This window comes from Solea senegalensis, linkage group LG2, assembly GCF_019176455.1.
Source record: "Solea senegalensis isolate Sse05_10M linkage group LG2, IFAPA_SoseM_1, whole genome shotgun sequence".
In the NCBI taxonomy this organism is placed as follows: domain Eukaryota; kingdom Metazoa; phylum Chordata; class Actinopteri; order Pleuronectiformes; family Soleidae; genus Solea; species Solea senegalensis.
The window spans coordinates 26,417,362-26,439,556 of NC_058022.1; the positions used below are offsets into that span (position 1 = coordinate 26,417,362).

Sequence of the window (22,195 nt, forward strand, 5' to 3'; positions counted from 1 at the left end):
TGTGTGCTGCATCCGGGTCCAAAATTAACCAATGACAAGGAACCAAAAAAAAAAAAAACAGTCACATTACTGCTGTTGTGTCTCTACAGGAGATAATAATCAGATTGTGATCATTATGGAAACATGATGGTACAAAAACCAGAGATAAGACAAAGTCTGCAATAAAGTTTGTTAACCAATGCAGGTTCCTGGTGGCAGCAGAATGTAATGAGCTGAGCAAAGGTGTTTTTCATTGCGTTTTTCAAAGACACCTAGATTATTATGTAGTATTATATTGGTTAAACTCTGTGAATAATATGATTAACGTGTGTGTTTGACTGTGTGTGTGTGTGTGTGTGAGTGAGAAGAGAGAAGAGAATCAGGTTAAATCACTTTGTACTGTGTGTACTGGTTTTTAATGTTGTAGTTATTAATGTCACACCATCTTGACGTTTGAAAGTATTCTTTACATCATTTTGTGTTTTCGAAGAAGGTGCAACATCGAGCTTTGTATTCTATGTTCTTCGAATTTCATTTACTTTGTAGGCTTTTTTTTCCAACTCTCCCTTAGATCAGATCAACGCACTTGGTTGTGCTTGAATAAACTTTTCTGAGTCATGTTGCAGCTTTGAAGAAAACATTATTTTGCAACTGCCGAGGAAGAAAAAAGTGGGTTTACTATGTTAGAGTGCTGGCGGTAAAATGTTTCATTTGACAGTCTGGGCAGCAACAGCCGGACACTTCCTCAAAATACCGCAACACGTGCGGAACCCGACGAACTTTACTCCGCTGGACATTTACGATCCCACCTTTGAAACTACACCTGAGATAATATTTAACAGCAAAGCCCGTTGTGGTGCATAACTATAGAGTCTCTCCGCGCGTGGAGCCCACCGGATCGCTGGAGCAGTAACTCGGTTATTGGTTTTACACATTACATCACCACTTTTTTACGCACAGGGGAAAATGGTTGGTGGTTGTTAACGAATATTTACATGTTGTTGCTGTTGTTGTTGTTGTTGCTGCTGCTGTTGTTGTTGTTGTTGTTGTTGATGATGATGTGGAGGAATGCTTCTCCACATCAACACACGCGTGTTTTTGGAAAGCCATCTGACTTTTCTGTTTTCGACAGGTTCCAATCGCAAAGGTGCTCCTCGGGGTTTTTGCTGTAGCAATCGTGGTCGTTTTGATAGCGGTACCCACCGCTATATTTCTGAATGGTGAGTATTTGCGTTGACATCACTCACGTTTTGTTATTAAAAACCTGTACGTCCAACAGAACGATCATTACGCACGCGTAATTACGCACGATCCGCTTCTTGAAAGGCACCAATTCAGAAATACTATTGTGTTAGGGATTTCTTAATGAGTTTGTTTTTTAAAAAAATAATCATATCCAGCCTTGATATCAGTTCTTACCTTCTTTAATCACGTGTGATTATCTGAAACCTAAGACAATTTGGTCTCTAACTTTCTTTCCACTGTGTGTTTCAGAGGACAAGGGTGGGAACCAAAACCAGAGGTTCTTCTCACTAGAGGACGTCTTCAACACCTCACTGAGACCAACGTCCTACAGTATGAGCTGGATCTCAGGTGGGGTTGACATTTTGTGATCATCACTGTGATATCAGGGTGAAGGAGGAGTCTGTCTGCAATTTGATTTATATATATATATATATGTATATATATATATATATATATATATATATATATATATATATATATATATATATATATATACAGTATATATGTATATATATATATATATATATATATATATGTATCAAAATATTAATTTTAAATATTTATTTTCAGAGATTTAAAACAAGATGGCGCGTCACTACACAGCAACATAAAAACATTAACCACCATCATTTAATGCAATGTTAAGAACTTAAAGATGTTCATTGTTCCCAACATGTGCTAATTATTATTTTCATCAACAATCAATCTCTGGATTATTTTCTGGAACGATTTGAAAAGTTGATTGTGTTTTGTTTTGTTTTATTTTAAAGAAACGCTAAACCATTTAACTGATTATAAAAAATATGAAAATAGTCCACAATGTATGTAGTAATTAATAAAGGATTTAATAACTGATCCATTTTTGGCAGTTATAACCATAAAGAATAGAACGTTGGAAATGACCAACTTACTAAAAAACTGTTTCTTGCAGATAATCATGTATCAGCTGTAGAAAGAACATTTTAGATGCATGTATTTGACTCAATTTCTTGAGTCATTTTTTGAATCAGAGTCAGAGACTCCTGCAACATATTTTATTCAAGCGACAGCAAGTTACTGTACTCATAGTTGTATGATACAATTTATCTTGTGCTTCTGCAAGTTTTTCAAAAGCTGAATACATAATCAATCTGTATTTTATTAGACACTTAAACAACGGTGTCGCCTCTGTGCACTTTAATCTTTTATAACAGGCACTATATATTAGAAATAAATGTATTTAAGAAGATAAACGGAGGCAGTTTCAGTGTAAATGTACATATTTGTATACATACACTTCCGACATTAGATGCCTTCACCCAGCAGTCCTGCAATTGTTGTTAATCACACTGGTTTTCACATGCAAACACAAACAATTTTTTTAAAATGAACATGCCACTCTTTTCTCCCTGGTTAGTGTAGTTTTAATCACAATTATTCTCTTCCAGTTCACTGTGTAAATATGATAAAACCTCATTCAGATTCCATCAGTAGTTTGTAGATGAATGTATCTGAGAAGCAGTTTCATAAAAGCAGCTTGTATGAGTCTCTCTTTCGAACCAGTGACTACAAATGGAAAATAGCAATTTTCTAAATCTGGTAAAGAGGATCAATTCACTTGTGGTGTGTTAAATTTAGTAACATTTATGGGTGAAGTTTCATGTTGCAGGTGAAAATTCCTCACCTCAAAACTCAAAACATGTTTAGTTTGTCCATTGTTGGCTGTTATAAAAACAATTCATACATTATTAATTCATCTTTATGTTTTATATTTTATATAATTGTCAGTTTCTGCCAAAAACTGAAAATTATTTGCCTCTATTTGACACACTGGACCTTTAAAGTGAGTTCCAACTAATCTGATGTCATATACATTTGAATTAAATTTCATTAATCCCCTTAGGGAAAGTATTCCTCTGCATTTGACCCATCCTAGAATTAGGAGCAGTGGGCTGCCACACTGAGTAGCGCCCAGGAAGCATGGCCGGGTGGGGATTTGAACCGGTGACAAGCCAAGTTCCCTTTCCACTTGGCCACGGGCAGCCCGTGAAGGGTCAACCATGATGGTGAAGGACAAACAAAAAGTCAAAACTAGATCGAGACTTTTTTTTGTCTCTAACATGATTCAAGCTCCAAAAACCCTGGATCATACAGTGCACCTCCTCCCAAATATCTGCTTTAACGTCTTATTGACTTGATTTACTTACTTTTGTTTGCAGCAGGAATTAATATCACATGCTGCTATCATAATGACTCATTCATTTTTAACATATTACTAAGCATAAATTATTTCATCACATTCCTTTTTTATTACCACCCACAACAGATCATGAATATCTTCATAAGTCTGAAGGCTCGGTCTACCTCCACAGTGTGGTCACTGGAGCGAGCACAGAGTTCCTGAGCAAAGACACGTTTGTAAGTCAGTCAGTGTGTGTGTGTGTGTGTGTGTGTGTGTATTTCTTTCATGAAGGAAATGTTGTCACCATGAAAACTCTGCAACCATCCAAACAAACTATGATGTTGGGCGTGGCCACTGACATGTTTCTTTTCTCTTTCAACACAGAATGAAAAAAACGCTTATGACTACCAGCTGTCAGCTGACCGCAGATATGTTGCTTTCATGAGCAACTATTCCAAGGTACACAAAGCGTTTCCTCACTCGAATTAGAACGTGAACATTTGCAGCTCCTGAGTGACCACATTGCACCTTGTTTTGCTTTCGTCCCTTTAGTTGTGGAGGCATTCTTTCACGGCTTCATATTCACTCTATGACCTGGAATCAAAGTGAGTGTTACAATGATGAATTTTCATTCTTTTTTTTTTTACACGCAATACCAAGTAGCAGCATTGTTTCATAGTTACACCTAAAATAAAATGCAAGTGCAGCAGTTTTAGAGCACATGTGTTGACATGACAGTGGCATCTGCAGTTGCAGCTGTGGAAGGAAAACTCAGTGCACTTGTGTAAATCTCTGAGGTATTTTTAAAAATGTGTTTCAGGAAATTTATCACTCCCTCAAACATTCCTGATGAAGTCCAGTACTTCGCTTGGGCTCCTGAAGGGAACAAACTGGTGAGCTTGTATACTCATAACTTTGAGTAACACGTTTGTTTTGAAGTGGGTGGTCAATGAGGCAGTCGAGTGCAGCCTTTGCCAAACACTCCAGCAAAGTAGAAGGACTTGAAGAATGAGAAAATCTCAAGTCTCTTAAGGGTTTTTGAAAACAAACTTTGATGTCTTTTCTGAACTTTCCAGGCCTTTGTTTGGAAAAATAACGTGTACATAAAGACCAGTCCTCAGTCCCCGCGACAGCAAATCACATTCACTGGTGTGGAGAATCTGATTTTTAATGGGGTCCCAGACTGGGTGTATGAAGGTAAGCAGCAATGATTTGTATTTATCTTTGGAATAATAAAAGCAAATGTTATTAGATCAAACCTTGATTTGCAAATTGGCAACTCCAGGCCAAAATAAAGAAAAGCCATTCATATATTATGTCACATAATATTATTATTATGTTATGTTTGTTTGAGTAAACAGGATGTGTTTCTTTCAGTGTAGTGGTGTTTAGATCTTGTGTCGCCTGGTGACACGGGAAGTGATTTGTTTTGTATTAAGAAAGACAGAGGCAATAGGAACATTGCACCAGTAAAGGGAGACACCTAAGATAAGATAAGATTGTCGTTTATTAGTCTCACAGTGGGGAAATTGACATTGTCACAGCAGCAATGACAGTAAAGATAAAGATAATAAATAATAGACGTGACCCAGTGGAGGAATGACAGAATTCTTCTACACGATGAAAACAGGAAAATCAATCAAAGGACTGTAGAAATTTCCATAAAACAATACATGTGTTGTTAGTGGATTTTTTTAGCACGGTACTTCTAACCTGACCCAGTGCTTCCCTCTCCACTTTCCAGAGGAGATGTTTTCATCCCCCCAGGCTCTCTGGTGGTCACCAGGAGGGAAGTATGTGGCTTATGCAGAATTCAACGACACAGAAGTTCACGTTATAGAGTACACCTGGTTCGGTGAGAACCAGTACCCCAGCACTGTTTCTATACCATATCCAAAGGTGGGACATCCATCCAGTTCTTTTCTTTCTCTAATCCACAGGCACATGATTTATAATCTTTATTATTTTCCACATTCCTTTGTCATGCAGCCAGGCACTCCAAACGCTGTTGTGAAAGTGTTTGTTGTAGACACTGACAACCCAACAAAAATCACTGAGGTTGTTGTTCCAGCTGAATTCAGATCAAGGTAATGTTACAGATTATCAAACGTGGGATTATCTAAAATGAGAGACAGGCCTGGTTATGGTTTCATTTCTTCTCTTGCCCTCAGTGATCACTACTTGGCTTCTGTAACTTGGATGACAGATAACCGCATCGCTGTCCAATGGCTGAAGAGAGTACAAAACCACCTCATCCTTCAGGTCTACAACTTTAGTGGATCTGGTTGGGATCCAGCTGAGGTAAAATGTGATGTTATGAGCAGGTATTATCGCAATAGAACAGCACACCGCCTGGGATGTTTCACAGTGAAACTAGCACACAGACCATTGTAGGAGCAATAAAATCTACACATAACAACACTTTTTACTGCCAGGAAGGATAAGGTAAGGGTTTATAGACCTGTATTTAGCTGACTCGTCATCTCTCACATGGCAAATGCCTAACAGAGCAACCGCTTTACGGCCAGTATGGACAGGAGAAACGATTGCACTGATCAATTATACCCTGCAGTGCACACATGGCTTGTGGGGTACATACTTGGATAAATGTGACCTTGACTGTGTTAACTGTATTCATATGTAGATCTATGTGTGGTTCTATGAGTATAACACATTATCAACAGAGTTTTTGCAACTTAACAAAAGGTTAACATGAGGAAATTTTTTTTTTGTATCTCATACAGCCACACTTCAAACCCCCCTGAATTATCCCTTTAATCAGGGACATTTCCTCTTCTTAGCTCCATGTCACACACTTGATTAAACTGGGTGGCGAACAAAAACAAATCTTCACTCATCATTTTCACTTTCCAGTTTCCTGTGTAACAGCAGTTGCCGAAAAAAGAAAATGACCCATGTTGATTCAAGAGTCTCTTTGTCTGCTATGTTGTTATGGAATGTACCTACTAACAGCATTAATGTTAGTTGCCCATCTTTTTACAGGATTTGGAGGTGATCAGTACCTCAGGCTGGATTGGACGGGTATGTCTTCTTTGCTATTAAAGAAAAAAAATCAGCTGAAAACATCAGAACCAACCTTGAATATTTTAACAGTGACAGTGACAAGAAGTGTTCAATCCACTGTTAAAAGAGTTTCATTTCTTTTTAGACTCAGAGACAAACTAACACATTGCTGGTTTTGTTCATTTCACAGCGAGAATTGTTATTTAAAATTGTTCTTCAAAGGTTCAGTGTGTACGAATAAGTGACATCTAATGGTGCAGATTTTGACAAAATGCTAAAATGTCTAATTCAACCGTTGATACACACTCTGGCTGGTTTGTCTGTTCAGGCGTTTTCTTCCAAAAGTACATACAAAAAGCTTGTTCTAAGGCTACGAAAACCAAAACATTTTTATTTTTAAAGTGATGACACGCATTATATTATATTAAAAAAAAAATGTTACACACTGGGCCTTTAAAACCAAGTTGATTTCACTTGTGTACTCATGATAATGTGCACTTTATGCTAATATTCTCACGTTCTTTCCAGTTCTCTCCACCGAAACCTGTTATTGCTGCAGACAAAAACAGCTTCTACCTCCTGATGAGTGACAGCAAAGGGTACATGCACATTCATCATGTAGTTGGGGTAGGTCACATGATCAGTATTTTTGTTGAGTTTTGCACAAGAAACAGTTTATTATAACCTGCTGTAACGAATCTGAGTGTAAAAATTGATCAAGATTTTAAAATGGATCTACAGATAAATTCAGTGTTCAAATCCACCTTCACGTTTCAAGTGCGGCTTTTAGCCAAAGTCAAGCCTTTTGTTTTCTTTTAATGATTCTGAGAGGGTCATTCATGCTTTCATTTCTACTAGACTGAATTACTGTAATGCCCTCTTTATGTTGGTGTTAGCCAGGCTGCCCTCTCTCGCTTGCACTTGCACGGAGCCAGTGCACACATTTCTGCACTGGCTCCCAACTTCTTGTGTTACAGAGGTGGAGATTAAAACACCCGGGAGACAGAGCCTTTGCTGTTCCCGTCCTCCCATATTGCCTAAAAACCCACTTCTTCTCCTTGGCGTTCCCTGACCCTGAGCTGCCAGTTTTAATGTTGTATATAATATATATATATATATATATATATACATATATTATATTGACCTTATTTCTGTTTTATTGCTTTTACATGCCATTGTTGTTGTGTTTTTTTTGTTTACATTGTTTCATATCCTCTATTGTATGTATTCATGTGATGTACAGCACTTTGGTCAACTCTGTTGTTTTTAAATGTGCTGTAGAAATACATTTGGGTTGGATTGGATAACACACACGTACAGTGCAAGCCTATAATGATGTCTGTTATGTCTTATGCGTACAGACAACAGTTACACAGATCACCAGTGGAGAATGGGAAGTGATTGACATCATAAAAGTCACCGCAGACAAATTGTAAGTTGGAATCACACCGTTACCACACAATGGTTTCTGCACAAAGATCGGCCACTTATTTCTATGATGGCTTGATAAATGAGGGTTAATGTGTTTTTCCTTATAACTCATTCCATTTAATTCCCACATTACACTGATGAGGTTCATTGTACTAGTGTATATGTATATCTCATACCCTTTAATTAATTTTATCCAGTATGTAGTCTAAATAGTCTAACTGCTCTTATTCATAATTATTCAAAAGACAGATTATTCTTAATTTTAGACACTGTTTATAGATATTTGGGTTTCAGTTTATTTTAGGGTCTGTGATGATTATGATGGCGTTATGGAGACATATCAGTGAATTCCTCCCTAACTCCTCCCATTTCTAATTATTCCACAGATACTACAGAAGTAACGAAAAAGATGGCAAGCCAGGAGGAAGGAATGTTTATGAGTAAGACTTTTGGTTGCTATCATATGTAGAACAATGTCATTTCATTTGAAATTAATTTCTTATGTGTGTGTGTGTGTCAGGTGGACAAGCAGTGGACACTTGGGGCTTAAACAAGTCCCCAAGTGTCTGACTTGTGAATTACACGGAGAGAAATGTCAATATAACTCAGCTTACTTCAGCCACAATGCCTCCTACTACCGCATGAGCTGCAGTGGTCAGTTACACTTAAACTTGACTGTCACACTCTCACAATAAACAACTGTACATTTCTGTGTAGAGCGATAAAAATAATACTAAATGTAACTTGTATTTAAAGGTCCGGGCATCCCTTACCACTCTCTAATGGATACTCAGAAAAACACAGGTAGGTGACACACTTAGATCTGAATCTGTTGTGATACTGGAGGAAGAAAACATGTGCTTGAACGATATTTCTCTGTTTTATTTTACACGAGTAGAGCTGAAAGCTCTGGAGAACAACAGTGCATTTAGCGGCCTGATATCGGACATCCAAATGCCCACCATGCTCCGTGACAAAATCAGAGTGGCTGGATACGGTCAGTGAATTCAATAACGACATGGGGTTGAAAGTAATGTGGCACAGATATGTGGTGTGCATTTGTTATACTTACACTAGAGAGGACACATTGTTCACATTGTGCATCCACATGTGTCTGTTCTGTTTTCTGTTTTCCAAATAACAATTGAATCAGTCTGACCATAGTCAGTGTTTGCATGTATTCCCCACTGTGTATGTGTATATTTTTATATCATTACATCACCAAAATGATCTTTGATAAGAGTTTCACTATATATATATATACACTGTATATGTGTGTGTGTTGTCCTTGTTCAACACTTTCTGTTCTTTCAAACTAAAAGCACTCTAAATGCTTCCCTTTACCTCCTTTATACATGCAGTGTTTTCCCCACTCTTCCAAAGTATTTAGCCACCCGTGTCTCGTTATAGGCCTTGTGCCCAGCTCCCCATGTGGTGTCAGTTACAGTTTTGAGTCCAAATGAGTTCAAATTCATCATTTCACAACAAAAGCCAATATTTAAAATACACACACACTCTCCTGGAAACCAGAGAATCACATTAAACCACTGCATGATTGTTTTTGTACAAACTGAAATACCTTTACGGTTTTTAATGCAGGTCTTTTATGTTTATGTAATGTTGTATTGTTCTTTTACTCTTTTATCTAGGCACAAACACCTCTTTACATTTGAGTTTTTATTTCAAAACAGAGATAAGTGTATTCACATTGCTGTATGATTGTTTGTATTTTTGATAGATCTCTGGTTCCAGATGGTTTTACCTCCAGGCTTTGATGAATCTAAGAAATACCCTTTACTGATAGATGTGTAAGTAAGAAATAAAACAAGTTGTAAAAGTGACATTTTCATTCACTTTTTTCAATTACAGTAACAAACTGATTTACCCAATGTCTCAGGTACGCAGGGCCCTGCAGTCAGACAGTAGACTATACCTACAGTGTGAGCTGGTCCACTTACCTGGCCAGCACTGAGAATATCATCGTGGCCAGCTTTGATGGAAGAGGAAGTGGTTACCAGGGTAACAAGTTAATGCATGAAATCTACCGACGCCTGGGAACCTATGAGGTGGAAGATCAGATAGTAGCAGCCAGGTAAGGAAAGAGGGGGGCAGTTTAGTCAAAGTCAGTGCAGCTCAAAAAAACAAGCTTGACCATTTCCTAGAAATGCTTGATGGAACTGGATTGTACTTGTTTTACTGGCTCCAACACAGACTTACTTCAAGTGCATGAATCACTCTGAGTGACGATGACGATCACAAGTGCTTTGTTGGTCACCTTAAACCCATGTCATCTCCTGTCCTTCCCTTAATAATTGTCTTTCGTTTGGTTTCATTTCAAGGGAATTCATCAAACGAGGCTTCATTGACAAAGACAGAGTTGCTATTTGGGGCTGGGTAAGTACGGTCAGAGTTCAGTCGATGAAGTCAACATGTTGACACCATGCTATCAGTGAGTGATGTTTACTTAAAACAAGACGTGAGCTGCAGTAATGATCTGTTTATCTGCCACAGTCTTATGGTGGATATGTCACGTCAATGGCTTTGGGATCTGGCAGTGGAGTTTTCAAATGTGGAATGGCGGTGGCTCCGGTTTCCAAATGGAAATACTATGGTATGTTAAAGCTGTAGTTTGTGACTTTTCGGTATAACAGTCAAACGTTGAGTGAGTTCACACAACGCTGATTAAGCCTATCAGCTCCACTCGACTCTCACCGACATTCCCACGCTGCACACAGGAGGTCATCTGTTTTATATTAAGACAGACAGGCAACAGCAACAGTGAACCAGCAAAGTGAGACGACTGGAAACTGGAATATGACTGAGAACACAAAGAAGCACCCTCGTAAAGCCTCAGAAAATAATTATCCTTCTCAAAAAAGCCTTATTTGTTGTGCTTCTTGTCTCCGTCCGCCCCTGCACTGCTGCTGTATACACACAAACACCTCCCTTTAATCAGGTATGATGGTATTGCACTACAGAGCCCATTTTCAGATGAAGGACGCAGCAAACTAACAACTAACGTTGACGTTAACATAACTTCTGTTCGTAAAGACCAAATAAAGGCACAATAATGATAATAATAATAACATCAACATGTATCTGTGGACTGTGTATTTCAGACTCAATCTACACAGAGCGTTACATGCTGGAACCTTCACAGAACGCTGATGCCTACAATGTGAGTTTCACACGTTTTCCCATGTTTTCCTGTGTTTGATTGTAATTATTATTTCTGCTGTTACTTGCGATTACCAACACACAAAAATGTGTCTGTGTGCAGAACTCAACAGTAACCGCAAGGGCAAAGAATTTTCATTCCGTGCAGTATCTTCTGGTGCATGGAACAGCTGATGGTGAGTCAAACAGGGCCTTAAACTGTTAACTTGAGGCATATTTATTACTTGTGTATTTTATAGGTACACTAGCTATGTGTTTTTTGTAGATGCTTAAACTTACATCCCTGATAAAACTGTTCTTCAACCTTTTATGTGATAGCAGACTGTCTTAAGCAGTGTTTCCCAAACTTTGTGCATAATATTAAATGTTTTGGCAATTGTACTACCTAATATCATTTCTAATAACTAAACCAGCCATTTCATTTATATTTTTCTTCTTTTTTTTAATTTGTCAGAATATAAATCAGTGTGTCATTCATTGTTTGCTCTTCTAGACAACGTTCATTTCCAGCAGGCAGCTGAGATCTCAGAAGCTCTTGTGGAGGAGCAGGTGGATTTTGAAGCAATGGTGAGCGACGTGTGAAAAAATGAAGTGGAATCAGTGGAACATGATGTGTTTCTGTAAACAACAGGTTCACTGAAATGAATGTTTCCATCTTTCAGTGGTACACGGACAAGGATCACGGGCTTGGTGGCTTAGCCTATCAACACGTCTTCACCCACATGACTCACTTCCTGCAGCGGTGCTTTGCATGACTCCCCCATCTTTTCTTTTCTTTTAAATCTCATGTGAATAAAAAAACAAAACAGTTTTGTGATAACAATTTACCTGTTGATTTAGGCTTTATTATTACTGTTCAAAATGCCAAGGAAAAACATTGTTCTTGAAAATGGACAAAGTTGTTCAAGTCTTAATGTGAAAATCTGTGAAAATGTGTCTTGCTTCTATACACTCAAGAAAACTGTATTGTATTGAACTGAATGATCCACTTAAACATAATGCACTCGTTTGTTTTATACAGTTTTACTCAATTTGTGAAGTTGTTAAATGTTTGATGTAAAAAGAATTAATAAACTTTTAAACAACATGCCTTTTTTTACTTTCTTATGCTGCTTTACCTGAATTTAAATATGGTGTGTGAATTAAAGCTGTACTCACACTGCTGTAACATGAAATAAGATTATCACTTAGACCTTGGAATAAATTAATATATGAGCACTGACGTGTAGAAAAATACGGTGAAACTGCAGTCATGCATGAGTGTGTATTTGCACACAAGGAAGAGGAGGGAACCAAGAACAGAGCCCTGAGGAACACTGTGGTAACTGGAAATGGCTGGGATTTGGAAAGATGGTGTCAAATGCCACGCGCAAATCAGCAAAGAATCATGAAGAGAGAATTTGATTGAAAATCAATTTCTGTCAGTAATCAGTATCAATTCTTATGTGGAACAAGACATTTTAAAGTTCACAGACTGTTTTCTTAGAGCTGTTGGATGGATGTATGGATGGATGGATGGATGGATAGATAGACAGAAAGTAAGGCAGTAATGCAAATAGTTTTTTCAAATTTTGCACAACATACTATACTAAGTATGGCTTTTTGTGAAATTTTGGACGACATGCTAACCTATGTCTTTTTTGTCAAATTTTGGACGACATACTAAAGTATGATTTTTTTTTTAATTTTGGACGACATACTAACCTATGTCTTTTCTGTCAAATTTTGGACGACATACTAACCTATGACTTTTTTGTCAAATTTTGGGCGACATACTAACCTATATGACTTTTTTGTCAAATTTTTGGACTGACATACTAACCTATGACTTTTTTGTCAAATTTTGGAAGACTTTAGTGCTAACCTATGTCTCTTTTGTCCAATTTGGGCGACATACTAAGTATGACTTGCTTTTTTTGGCCAAATTTTGGGCACATACTAACCTGTCTTTTTAGCAAATTTTTGAAACATACTAACCTATAATATCTTTTTTTTTCAAATTTGGACACCTTATGCTAAAGTATGGCTTTTTGTGAAATTTTTTTGACTGACATACTAACCTATGTCTTTTTACATCAAATTCTGGAAGACACTACTAACCTATTTTTTAATCAAATTTTGAATGACATATACTAACTTATATCTTTTCTATGTCAAAATTTGGGCGACATACTATAGTATGACTTTTTTGTCAAATTTTGGACGACATACTAACCTATGACTCTTTTCTGCCAATGTCCAAATTTTTAGACGACATACTAAGTATATGATTTTTTAATTTTAGACTGACATACTAACCTATGTCTTTTTCTGTCAAATTTTGAATGACATGCGACCCTATGACTTTTTGTCAAATTTTAGTAATACTAACCTATAGCTTTATCAGAATTTTGGGCGACATACTAAAGTATGACTTTTTTGTCACATTTTGGGCGACATACTAACCTATGACTTTTTTGTCAAATTTTGGACGACATACTATAGTATGACTTTTTTGTCCAAATTTGGACAACATACTAACCTATGACTTTTTTGTCAAATTTTGGATGACATACTATAGTATGACATTTTTGTCAACATTTTAGACGACATGCTATAGTATGACTTTTTTGTCAAAATTTGGACGACATACTATAGTATGACTTTTTTGTCAAATTTTGGAAGACATACTAACCTATGACTTTTTTGTCAAATTTTGTTTGACATACTATAGTATGACTTTTTTGTCCAAATTTGGACAACATACTAACCTATGACTTTTTTGTCAAATTTTGGACGACATACTATAGTATGACGTTTTTCTCAAATTTTGGATGACATACTAACCTATGACTTTTTTGTCAAATTTTGGATGACATACTATAGTATGACGTTTTTGTCAAATTTTGGACGACATAGTAACCTATGACTTTTTTGTCAAATTTTGGACGACATACTATAGTATGACATTTTTGTCAACATTTTAGACGACATGCTATAGTATGACTTTTTTGTCAAAATTTGGACGACATACTATAGTATGACTTTTTTGTCAAATTTTGGACGACATACTAACCTATGACTTTTGTCCGACATACTAACCTATGACTTTTTGTCTAACTTTTGGAAGACATACTACCTATGTCTCTTTTTGTCAAATTTTGGGCGACATACTAACATGTCTTTTTGTCAAATTTTTGGAACACATACTAACCTATGTCTTTTTGTCAAATTTTGGACGACATACTCACATATGTCTTTTTTGTCAAATTTTGGAACACATACTAACCTATGTCTTTTTGTCAAATTTTGGGCGACATACTAACCTATGTCTTTTTTTTCAAATTTTGGACAACATACTAAAAGTATATGGCTTTTGTGAAATTACTGAGACTGACATACTAACCTATGTCAACCTATGTCTTTTTGGACGACATACTTACCTATGTCTTTTCTGTCAAATTTTGGACGACATACTAAAGTATGACTTTTTTTCAGATTTTGGACAACATACTAAAGTATGGCTTTTTGTGAAATTTTGGACAACATACTAACCTATGACTGTTTTGTCAAATTTTGGACGACATACTAAAGTATGACTTTTTTTTTAAATTTTGGACGACATACTAAACTATGTCTTTTTTGTCAAATTTTGGACGACATACTAAAGTATGGGGCCACACGGCAGTGTAGTGGTTAGCACTCTCGCTTTGCAGCGAGAAGACCCGGGTTTGAGCCCCGGTTGGAACAAGGGCCTTTCTGCATGGAGTTTGCATGTTCTCCCCGTGTGTGCGTGGGTTCTCTCCGGGTTCTCCGGCTTCCTCCCACAGTCCAAAAACATGCAATGTGGGGAATAGGTAAATTGGACACTCTAAATTGACCGTAGGAGTGAGTGTGAGCGTGAATGGTTGTTTGTCTCTATCTGTGTGTGGCCCTGCGATGGACTGGCGAACTGTCCAGGGTGTACCCCGCCGATGTAGCTGAGATTGGCACGGCACCCCCCGCGACCCTCTGGTGGAGGATAAAGCGGTTAGATGATGACTGACTGACTGATACTAACCTATGTCTTTTTTGTCAAATTTTGGACGACATACTAACCTATGTCTTTTCTGTCAAATTTTGGACGACATACTAAAGTATGACTTTTTTGTCAAATTTTGCATGACATACTAAAGTGTGGCTTTTTTCGAAATTTTGGACGACATACTAACTATTATTTTTGTCAGATTTTGGACACGACATGCTAACTTATGTCTTTTTTGTCAAATTTTGGACGACATGCTAACTTATGTCTTTTTTGTCAAATTTTGGAACACCATACTAGCTATAACACAATTTGGACGACACTAAAACATGAACTTCATACTTACCTATGTCTACGACATACTAACCTATGTCTTTTTTGTCAAATTTTGGAAGACATACTAACCTATGTCTTTTTTGTCAAAGTTTGGACGACATACTAAAGCATGACTTTTTTTTTCAAATTTTGGACAACATACTAAAGTATGGCTTTTTGTGAAATTTTGGACGACATACTAACCTATGACTGTTTTGTGAAAGTTTTATAAATTAGTTTGAGAAGAGGTTTTGTAAATATTGACTATAGTGTGAGGAGTCCTATTTTAAAAAAAAAAAAATTGTCAAATTTTGGAAGACATACTAACCTATGTCTTTTTTGTCAAATTTTGGACGACATACTAAAGTATGACTTTTTTGTCAAAGTTTGGACGACATACTAAAGCATGACTTTTTTTTTCAAATTTTGGACAACACACTAAAGTATGGCTTTTGTGAAATTTTGGACACTTTAACCATGACTGTTTGTGAAATTTTGGACGACATACTAAAGTATAACTTTTTGTCAAATTTTGGACGACATACTAACCTATGACTTTTTTGTCAAATTTTGCATGACATACTAACCTATGACTTTTTTGTCATATTTTGGACGACATACTAACCTATGACTTTTTTTTCAAATTTTGGAGGACATACTAACCTATGACTTTTTTGTCAAATTTTGGAGGACATACCGAGGCCGGCTCTACGCAGGGGCAAGAGGGGGAAGGGCCCCCTTAAATAAATGTCTTGCCCCCTCAAATCGAAATTTTGGAATTTGAGAAAGCACATTTTAATATACTCACAAAATTAATATACATTCCAAGTTAACAAAATAATCTGCAGTAGCGGAAAAATCCGCCAAAAAAGGGACACGTACACACCCCTCAGTAAACATCCAATCACTGTTGCAGTATGCAAATGAGCCAAGACGTAACCTGACAGTTTGTGTCAGGTTTCAGCGCGGCCACGGAGTGGGTTAGACTTTGAAGGAGCAGCACTATGTTCACTGCATGTGACAAACTGAAGACAAGTGACCTGTGTCTGACGGACCACTACTTAAAGCCCCACCCCACTGTTTTTTTTTTTTTATAACACAGCAGAGAGAAATTAGTTTTTTGAGCTGTTAAGTTGCCAAAAAAAAAAAAAAAATTGTTCTGCTGTATATCTGTTGTGTTTTATAAATTAGTTTGAGAAGAGGTTTTGTAAATATTGACTATAGTGTGTGGAGTCCTATTTTAAAATTTGAGAATTAGGCCATCCAGTTAAGCTAAATGTTATGTTGTTGGTTGATAAAATCTGGATGAGGGATGTTATATTTTATTTTATTCATTTATTTTATTTTTATTTTTCAGTTATTTTTCAGTTGAGTTTTTTTTTTCAAATTTTGGACAACATACTAAAGTATGACTTTTTTGTCAAATTTTGGAAGACATACTTACCTATGTCTTTTTTGTCATATTTTGGACGACATACTAAAGTATGCCTTTTTTGTCAAATTTTGGAAGACATACTAACCTGTGAGTTTTTTTTTCAAATTTTGGACGGCATACTAACCTATGAATTTTTTGTCATATTTTGAATGACTTACTAACCTATGTCTTTTTTGTCATATTTTGAATGACTTACTAACCTATGTCTTTTTTGTCATATTTTGGACGACATACTAAAGTATGACTTTTTTTCAAATTTTGACATACTAAAGTATGACTTTTTTTTCAAATTTTGGACGACATACTAAAGTATGTCTTTTTTGTCAAATTTTGGACGACAAACTAACCTATGAGTTTTTTTTCAAATTTTGGACGACATACTAAAGTATGAGTTTTTTGTCAAATTTTGGAAGACATACTAACCTATGTCTTTTTTGTCAAATTTTGGAGGACATACTAACCTAATACTTATGTAGCTTGCAACCATAAAGACAAAATAAAAACAAACAAACACATAAACATACCCACACATACAGTATATACTTCATACATATATACATATATATATATATATATATGTATGTATGTATATATATATATATATATATATATATATATATATATATATATATATATATATATATATATATATATATATATATATATATATATATATATATATATATATACTTATATATATATATAGCAGCAGAATATGAATTTTAAAGAGCATCAGTCTCTGTTGGACAATGACCCTGGTAAAACATAGATAACTGTCAATGGTGCAAAAAGCAGTCAATATGTCCCGTGTCTTGAACTTGATCGGAAAGAATCCACAAACACTGACTCATGTCCCAGATGTGATGGCACACGTAGCACTTCCCATCGTGATGACACTCACAGTAGCGCATGAGAGCATCTCCCCTACTTTCTGCTTGACAGGATGAGATGCAGTTGTTTGATCTTGACACTTAAGTACCAGCTGGCATCACGCATGAACGGCACCTCTCTGAACAAATGCTCTGGCTGTTCACTCGGCCAATGAGCCAATGCCCGTGTCTAATGGGTTGAGAATAACAGGTGGATGTGGTAGAGTTGTAAAATTGCTCCACCTGAGCAGACTCATCCTCCTCCTTCACCTCTTACGGTATATAAGATCACCTACTTAAAGGGGGTGTTAGACACTGACACCAAAAACAAGCAGAGGAACTATACCTGCACTGCTCTTTGGAAGGAAAGAAGAAACGGTGAGCTTTATTTTGTTGCAAAGGTGAAGCCACACATTTTGCTTTTTAGAAAACCTTAAATGCATGCTCTGTGCTGTTCTGTGGCATAGGTCATAACCATGAAAAGCATCTACTCCCTGGCTGGCTTCCTCCTGGTCCTCGGCTTTGTTCAGAGCAGCTGGCAGGTCCCTCTGCACGAGGCTGAAGACAACACAAGGTACAGAGACAAACCTCGGGTTCTGCTGCTTTTCAGATATGCATAATCAAAATCAATAATAATAATAGTGCCAAAGGAAAAAAGGATTATGGACTTTATATCTTTTAATTCAGTTATTTCCATCAGTTAGCAGATTTTTTTTATATCCTTTACTAAAGATTTATATGAATACTTTTGAATTAACATGCAAAAGAATTAAGCGTATTGATTTATATTAAACATACGTCTCAGGTTTACTTATGAGCTGTTTCAGAAACATTATATTATTATGACACACAATTTGTTTCCTGCCAGGATTTGTCATCTTTAAAAAGTATTAAAAGTTTTTAAGTTAAAGAATAAAAACATAGATAGAAATAGACTGCTTTAACTCACATTGTCTTCCAGACAATTTTGCATGAAAAAGCATTGTGAAAAACAAAAACGCTTTCAATCTGTGGTGCAAATATATAGCATTTGGGATTTTTTTGTTTATTTATTTGGGTTATACAAGTTGAATTATTAAGTTGTTAATTTACGTTCATTTTTATTTTGCACATGAAATGGTGAAAAATAAGAAAAAATGTAAAATAGTTCAAAGTGAATTCATAAAAAAGAGACCGCACAGTTTACTCTCACAAGTGCATGTGTCATTGTAATATCTTTGTGTTTTTTTAACTTTTCTGTCACAAAATGAAAAACAAATGGTCACACTTTAACAGTTACATCAGTTAAATTATACTAAAGTGAATTATTACATTTATATGAGACTGTTCTCATATTCTTCTCCCTTCTGCGCTGCAGTTTTGAGGCAGACGACACATTAGCGGAAGAGCCGAGGGAGCTGTCGGACATGAAGAGACACTCGGAGGGGACGTTCTCAAATGACTACAGCAAATACCTGGAGGACAGGAAGGCACAGGACTTTGTTCGGTGGCTGATGAACAACAAGAGGAGTGGGTCAGTGTGGAATTACTCATCATATTTTCATGAGAATAAGACCAGATAACTTGAATAATATATATGTCAGATAATATGTCTATGTAGAATGTAAATAGTTCAATGGAAGCCCAATATGTTACAATCCACTGAATGTTAAAATAAATGTGAAATTCAGAGGCATTGTTAGATTTTTCTCTGCCAGAAAATGCAGAAGACTTTGACACATACATAAAATAAAACAAAATAAAGTATATAAAAAAAGAAGGTGCATAAGTGCATAACCAACAGTTTACTATTATGGGTGGTGCTAATTCTAATAAACACTTTAAAAACACTATACTAACCATGAGATTATAAATAATTTTTCCCTGTAATAACCTGTTTTTGGAAGATGTTTCTGTTAATTTGATGCACAAATAGTTAACAAAAGAAACATTAAATGATACAGGAAAATGGAGAAAATGCATGGAAAATGGAAAAAAATATATATCTGCACAATGATTTTAATAAAAGGGGGATTTTTGTTTCAGAATTTTAAAAACATTTGTGGTGTTTTAAAGTCACATGATACGTTACATTTTCAACAGCTGTTAGATAAACATAGACAAAATTTGAGTTGAAGTCTTTACAGCTAAAGAGAGACGACTTCCAGCTGATGTTTAACCTCAAGGTTTATAACTTATATGTTAAATAAAAGTGTTTCTGTCAATGTTTGTTCCCAGCGTTGCAGAAAAGCGCCACGCGGACGGAACCTTCACCAGTGACGTGAGCTCCTACCTCACGGACCAGGCTATTAAAGACTTTGTTGCCAAGCTCAAATCTGGACAAGTCAGAAGACAGTAGGCTGTCCCTCCTTCCTCCTCCTCCTCCTCCTCCTCTTCTTCCTCCTCCTACAGTACCAAAACCCCCTAATGGCCTGCCTGTGTCTGATTCCGCCATGACGAGAAAGACAGAGAGATGCTGAGTCAGAGGGAAAGAGCTAATCAACTGCTTCATGTGCTCCTTCACACTCTTTTTTTTTTTTTCTCCATTCCTTTGCTTTGTTTCCTGATGATCCTTGTGGCTGTGCTCAAATAAATCACCTGAACTCGTTGCACCGCGTTGATTGATATGTGGCACTGTGTGATTGATGATTATTTCTGACAGAGAACACACGAGAAACGATCACAGCAACACACAAAAAAAATAAAAAATCACAAAGAAAATGTAGTTTTCACACTGTGGGGTTCCTGGAGTGGTCAGTGTTTATACTATGTGCCTGTGTACATACTCAGATCTGAAAAGGACAGGTGGGGTGAAGCACTCAGCAGAAGGCATGTAGATGGAAGCTTCACCAGTGATGTAAACAAGGTGCTTGACTCCATGGCCGCAAAGGAATATTTACTCTGGGTCATGACCTCCAAACCCTCAGGGGAAAGGTAAAAGTGAGTCATGTGACTAAACTGCGCCACTTGTTTAACTCATCATGCTGCGTGTGATTGAAATGTCTTTTTCTTTTGCAGTAGGAAACGACAAATGGACCAGTGAAGACGCCCATGGCGAGAAAACTCTCTGTGCTGCAGGCAAAGCCATTTACAGGAGGAACATGAAGCCATACAGCTTTGCACGTTATAATGTCAAAACTATGTTTCAATTTGTAAGTTTTCTTTTTTACTTCATTACTGCATGTGATGCAAAGATACAAAAAAATATATGTTTATGGTGCACCAGAGAGGAGAATTTTCTACAAATTTAATTTATTGTCTATATTTTTAAGTTGAAAAACATGAACACAAAAGGCAAAATCTCAGGTAGACAAATAGAAAGCACATGTAGTGTCGCTGATTTTCATTGTATGTCGTTGATCCGCTCTGCAAAATAAAGATTTTTTTTCATTGTGTGTTTGCAGCATCACACTCGTTTGCAAACATAAAGGTGGAAATGTTCACTGCTCTTTATATAACTGAAGTCATGTGTGATTATAGAACATCATTATATGCCATTGTCTTATACCTTAATATCTAAATGCTATACATGTATGGAGTAATGATACGAATGTAAAATTTTCCAAATATTGCATATCGTCACTGCAGTATCATAAGTGCAAAACTATCAAATATGATAATTTTAGGGCTGCAACTAAAGGATTATTTTCATAATCAAGTAATCATTTGGTCCAAAAAGTGTCAGAAAATGTTGATCAGTGTTTCTCAAACGTAGAAAGGATATCCTCAAAGGAATGTTTTGTCCAAAAACCAAAAATGATTCAGTTTTAATGATTTCTTTGTCGTATGGAGCAAAGAAACCAGAAAATATTCCTATTTAAGAAGCTGAAACATCATAAAACTTGTTTTATGATGTTTCGCACTCAAACCGATTAATCACTTATCAAAATGGTTGGTGATTTATTTAGTAATTAAATCATAATCGATGAATCGAGTTATTGTTTCTGCCCTAAATCATTTCTTAAAATATCTGGTCACTGTAGTAAATGACCAACGAACACAAACAGAAACAAAATATCACATGTCAGAAAATGAACAGCTTCATCTGTACTTTGTGGGTTGGATGTGTTTAGATGTTTTATTTAACTAGTGACCAAACAACCCCATCGTTAAGGTGATGAGCAACACCTGTGCTTTTCCCGCCAAAACGTGACAAAATGGCTGCTGTGGAAAAGGCTCATCATGAATGTCTGCAGTAACAAGAAGTAACAGAAAAGGTATAGTATGGTCCATCATTACATAGTATTATTATTATAAGTAGTAGTAGTATTGCCCTGAAATACACACCCACAACCTCCACGTGTACAAGAAAAAGCCAAACATCAATAAAATGTGTGTTTATTATCTTTATTTATGCTTTCTCTCTCACACAAACACACACACACACTCTCTCTCTCTCTCTCTCAATCTTTCATTCACATGAAACAAATCACAAATGAACAACAGACCTGAACTGATAGGTTTCTATACAGGTGAATTAAAATTGTTGAACAAAAAGTGCACAGCTATCACTACCAAGTTTAAGGCAGAATTCCACACAGAAGTGGTCAAATCATGTGATATTCATATAAGTTTGA

The 22,195-nt window shown here is 36.3% G+C and overlaps 2 protein-coding genes across 2 annotated transcripts; both read left to right on the plus strand.

Moving 5' to 3' along the window:
• The first annotated feature begins 823 nt into the window (after nt 1-823).
• On the plus strand, nt 824-12,104 carry dpp4 (dipeptidyl-peptidase 4). Its single transcript, XM_044048676.1, has 26 exons — nt 824-948; nt 1,112-1,199; nt 1,474-1,572; nt 3,530-3,621; nt 3,770-3,844; nt 3,938-3,990; nt 4,206-4,278; nt 4,462-4,582; nt 5,130-5,284; nt 5,375-5,472; nt 5,557-5,686; nt 6,389-6,427; nt 6,938-7,036; nt 7,771-7,841; nt 8,227-8,280; nt 8,361-8,494; nt 8,597-8,644; nt 8,739-8,837; nt 9,579-9,648; nt 9,738-9,932; nt 10,180-10,234; nt 10,352-10,451; nt 10,960-11,018; nt 11,121-11,193; nt 11,511-11,584; nt 11,680-12,104. The coding sequence occupies exons 1-26, from the start codon at nt 946-948 to the stop codon at nt 11,770-11,772; spliced, it is 2,250 nt and encodes a 749-aa protein (XP_043904611.1). The 5' UTR covers nt 824-945; the 3' UTR covers nt 11,773-12,104.
• A 5,856-nt stretch (nt 12,105-17,960) lies between these two features.
• Nucleotides 17,961-21,011, plus strand: LOC122761828 (glucagon-1-like). The gene is made up of 6 exons (XM_044017070.1): nt 17,961-18,017; nt 18,107-18,213; nt 18,997-19,152; nt 19,857-19,973; nt 20,409-20,552; nt 20,637-21,011. The coding sequence occupies exons 2-6, from the start codon at nt 18,116-18,118 to the stop codon at nt 20,659-20,661; spliced, it is 540 nt and encodes a 179-aa protein (XP_043873005.1). The 5' UTR covers nt 17,961-18,017; nt 18,107-18,115; the 3' UTR covers nt 20,662-21,011.
• Nucleotides 21,012-22,195: the final 1,184 nt, after the last annotated feature.

Excerpts from the sequence above, each read along its gene's own strand:
- LOC122761828 (XM_044017070.1), top strand. The coding sequence starts at position 18,116 with ATGAAAAGCATCTACTCCCTGGCTGGCTTCCTCCTGGTCCTCGGCTTT. Across the intron at positions 19,153-19,856 it reads ATGAACAACAAGAGGAGTGG|CGTTGCAGAAAAGCGCCACG; the intron begins GTCAGTGTGGAA and ends GTTTGTTCCCAG. Across the intron at positions 19,974-20,408 it reads TCTGGACAAGTCAGAAGACA|ATCTGAAAAGGACAGGTGGG; the intron begins GTAGGCTGTCCC and ends GTACATACTCAG.
- dpp4 (XM_044048676.1), top strand. Across the intron at positions 8,495-8,596 it reads CTACCGCATGAGCTGCAGTG|GTCCGGGCATCCCTTACCAC; the intron begins GTCAGTTACACT and ends TTGTATTTAAAG. Across the intron at positions 9,649-9,737 it reads TACCCTTTACTGATAGATGT|GTACGCAGGGCCCTGCAGTC; the intron begins GTAAGTAAGAAA and ends CCAATGTCTCAG.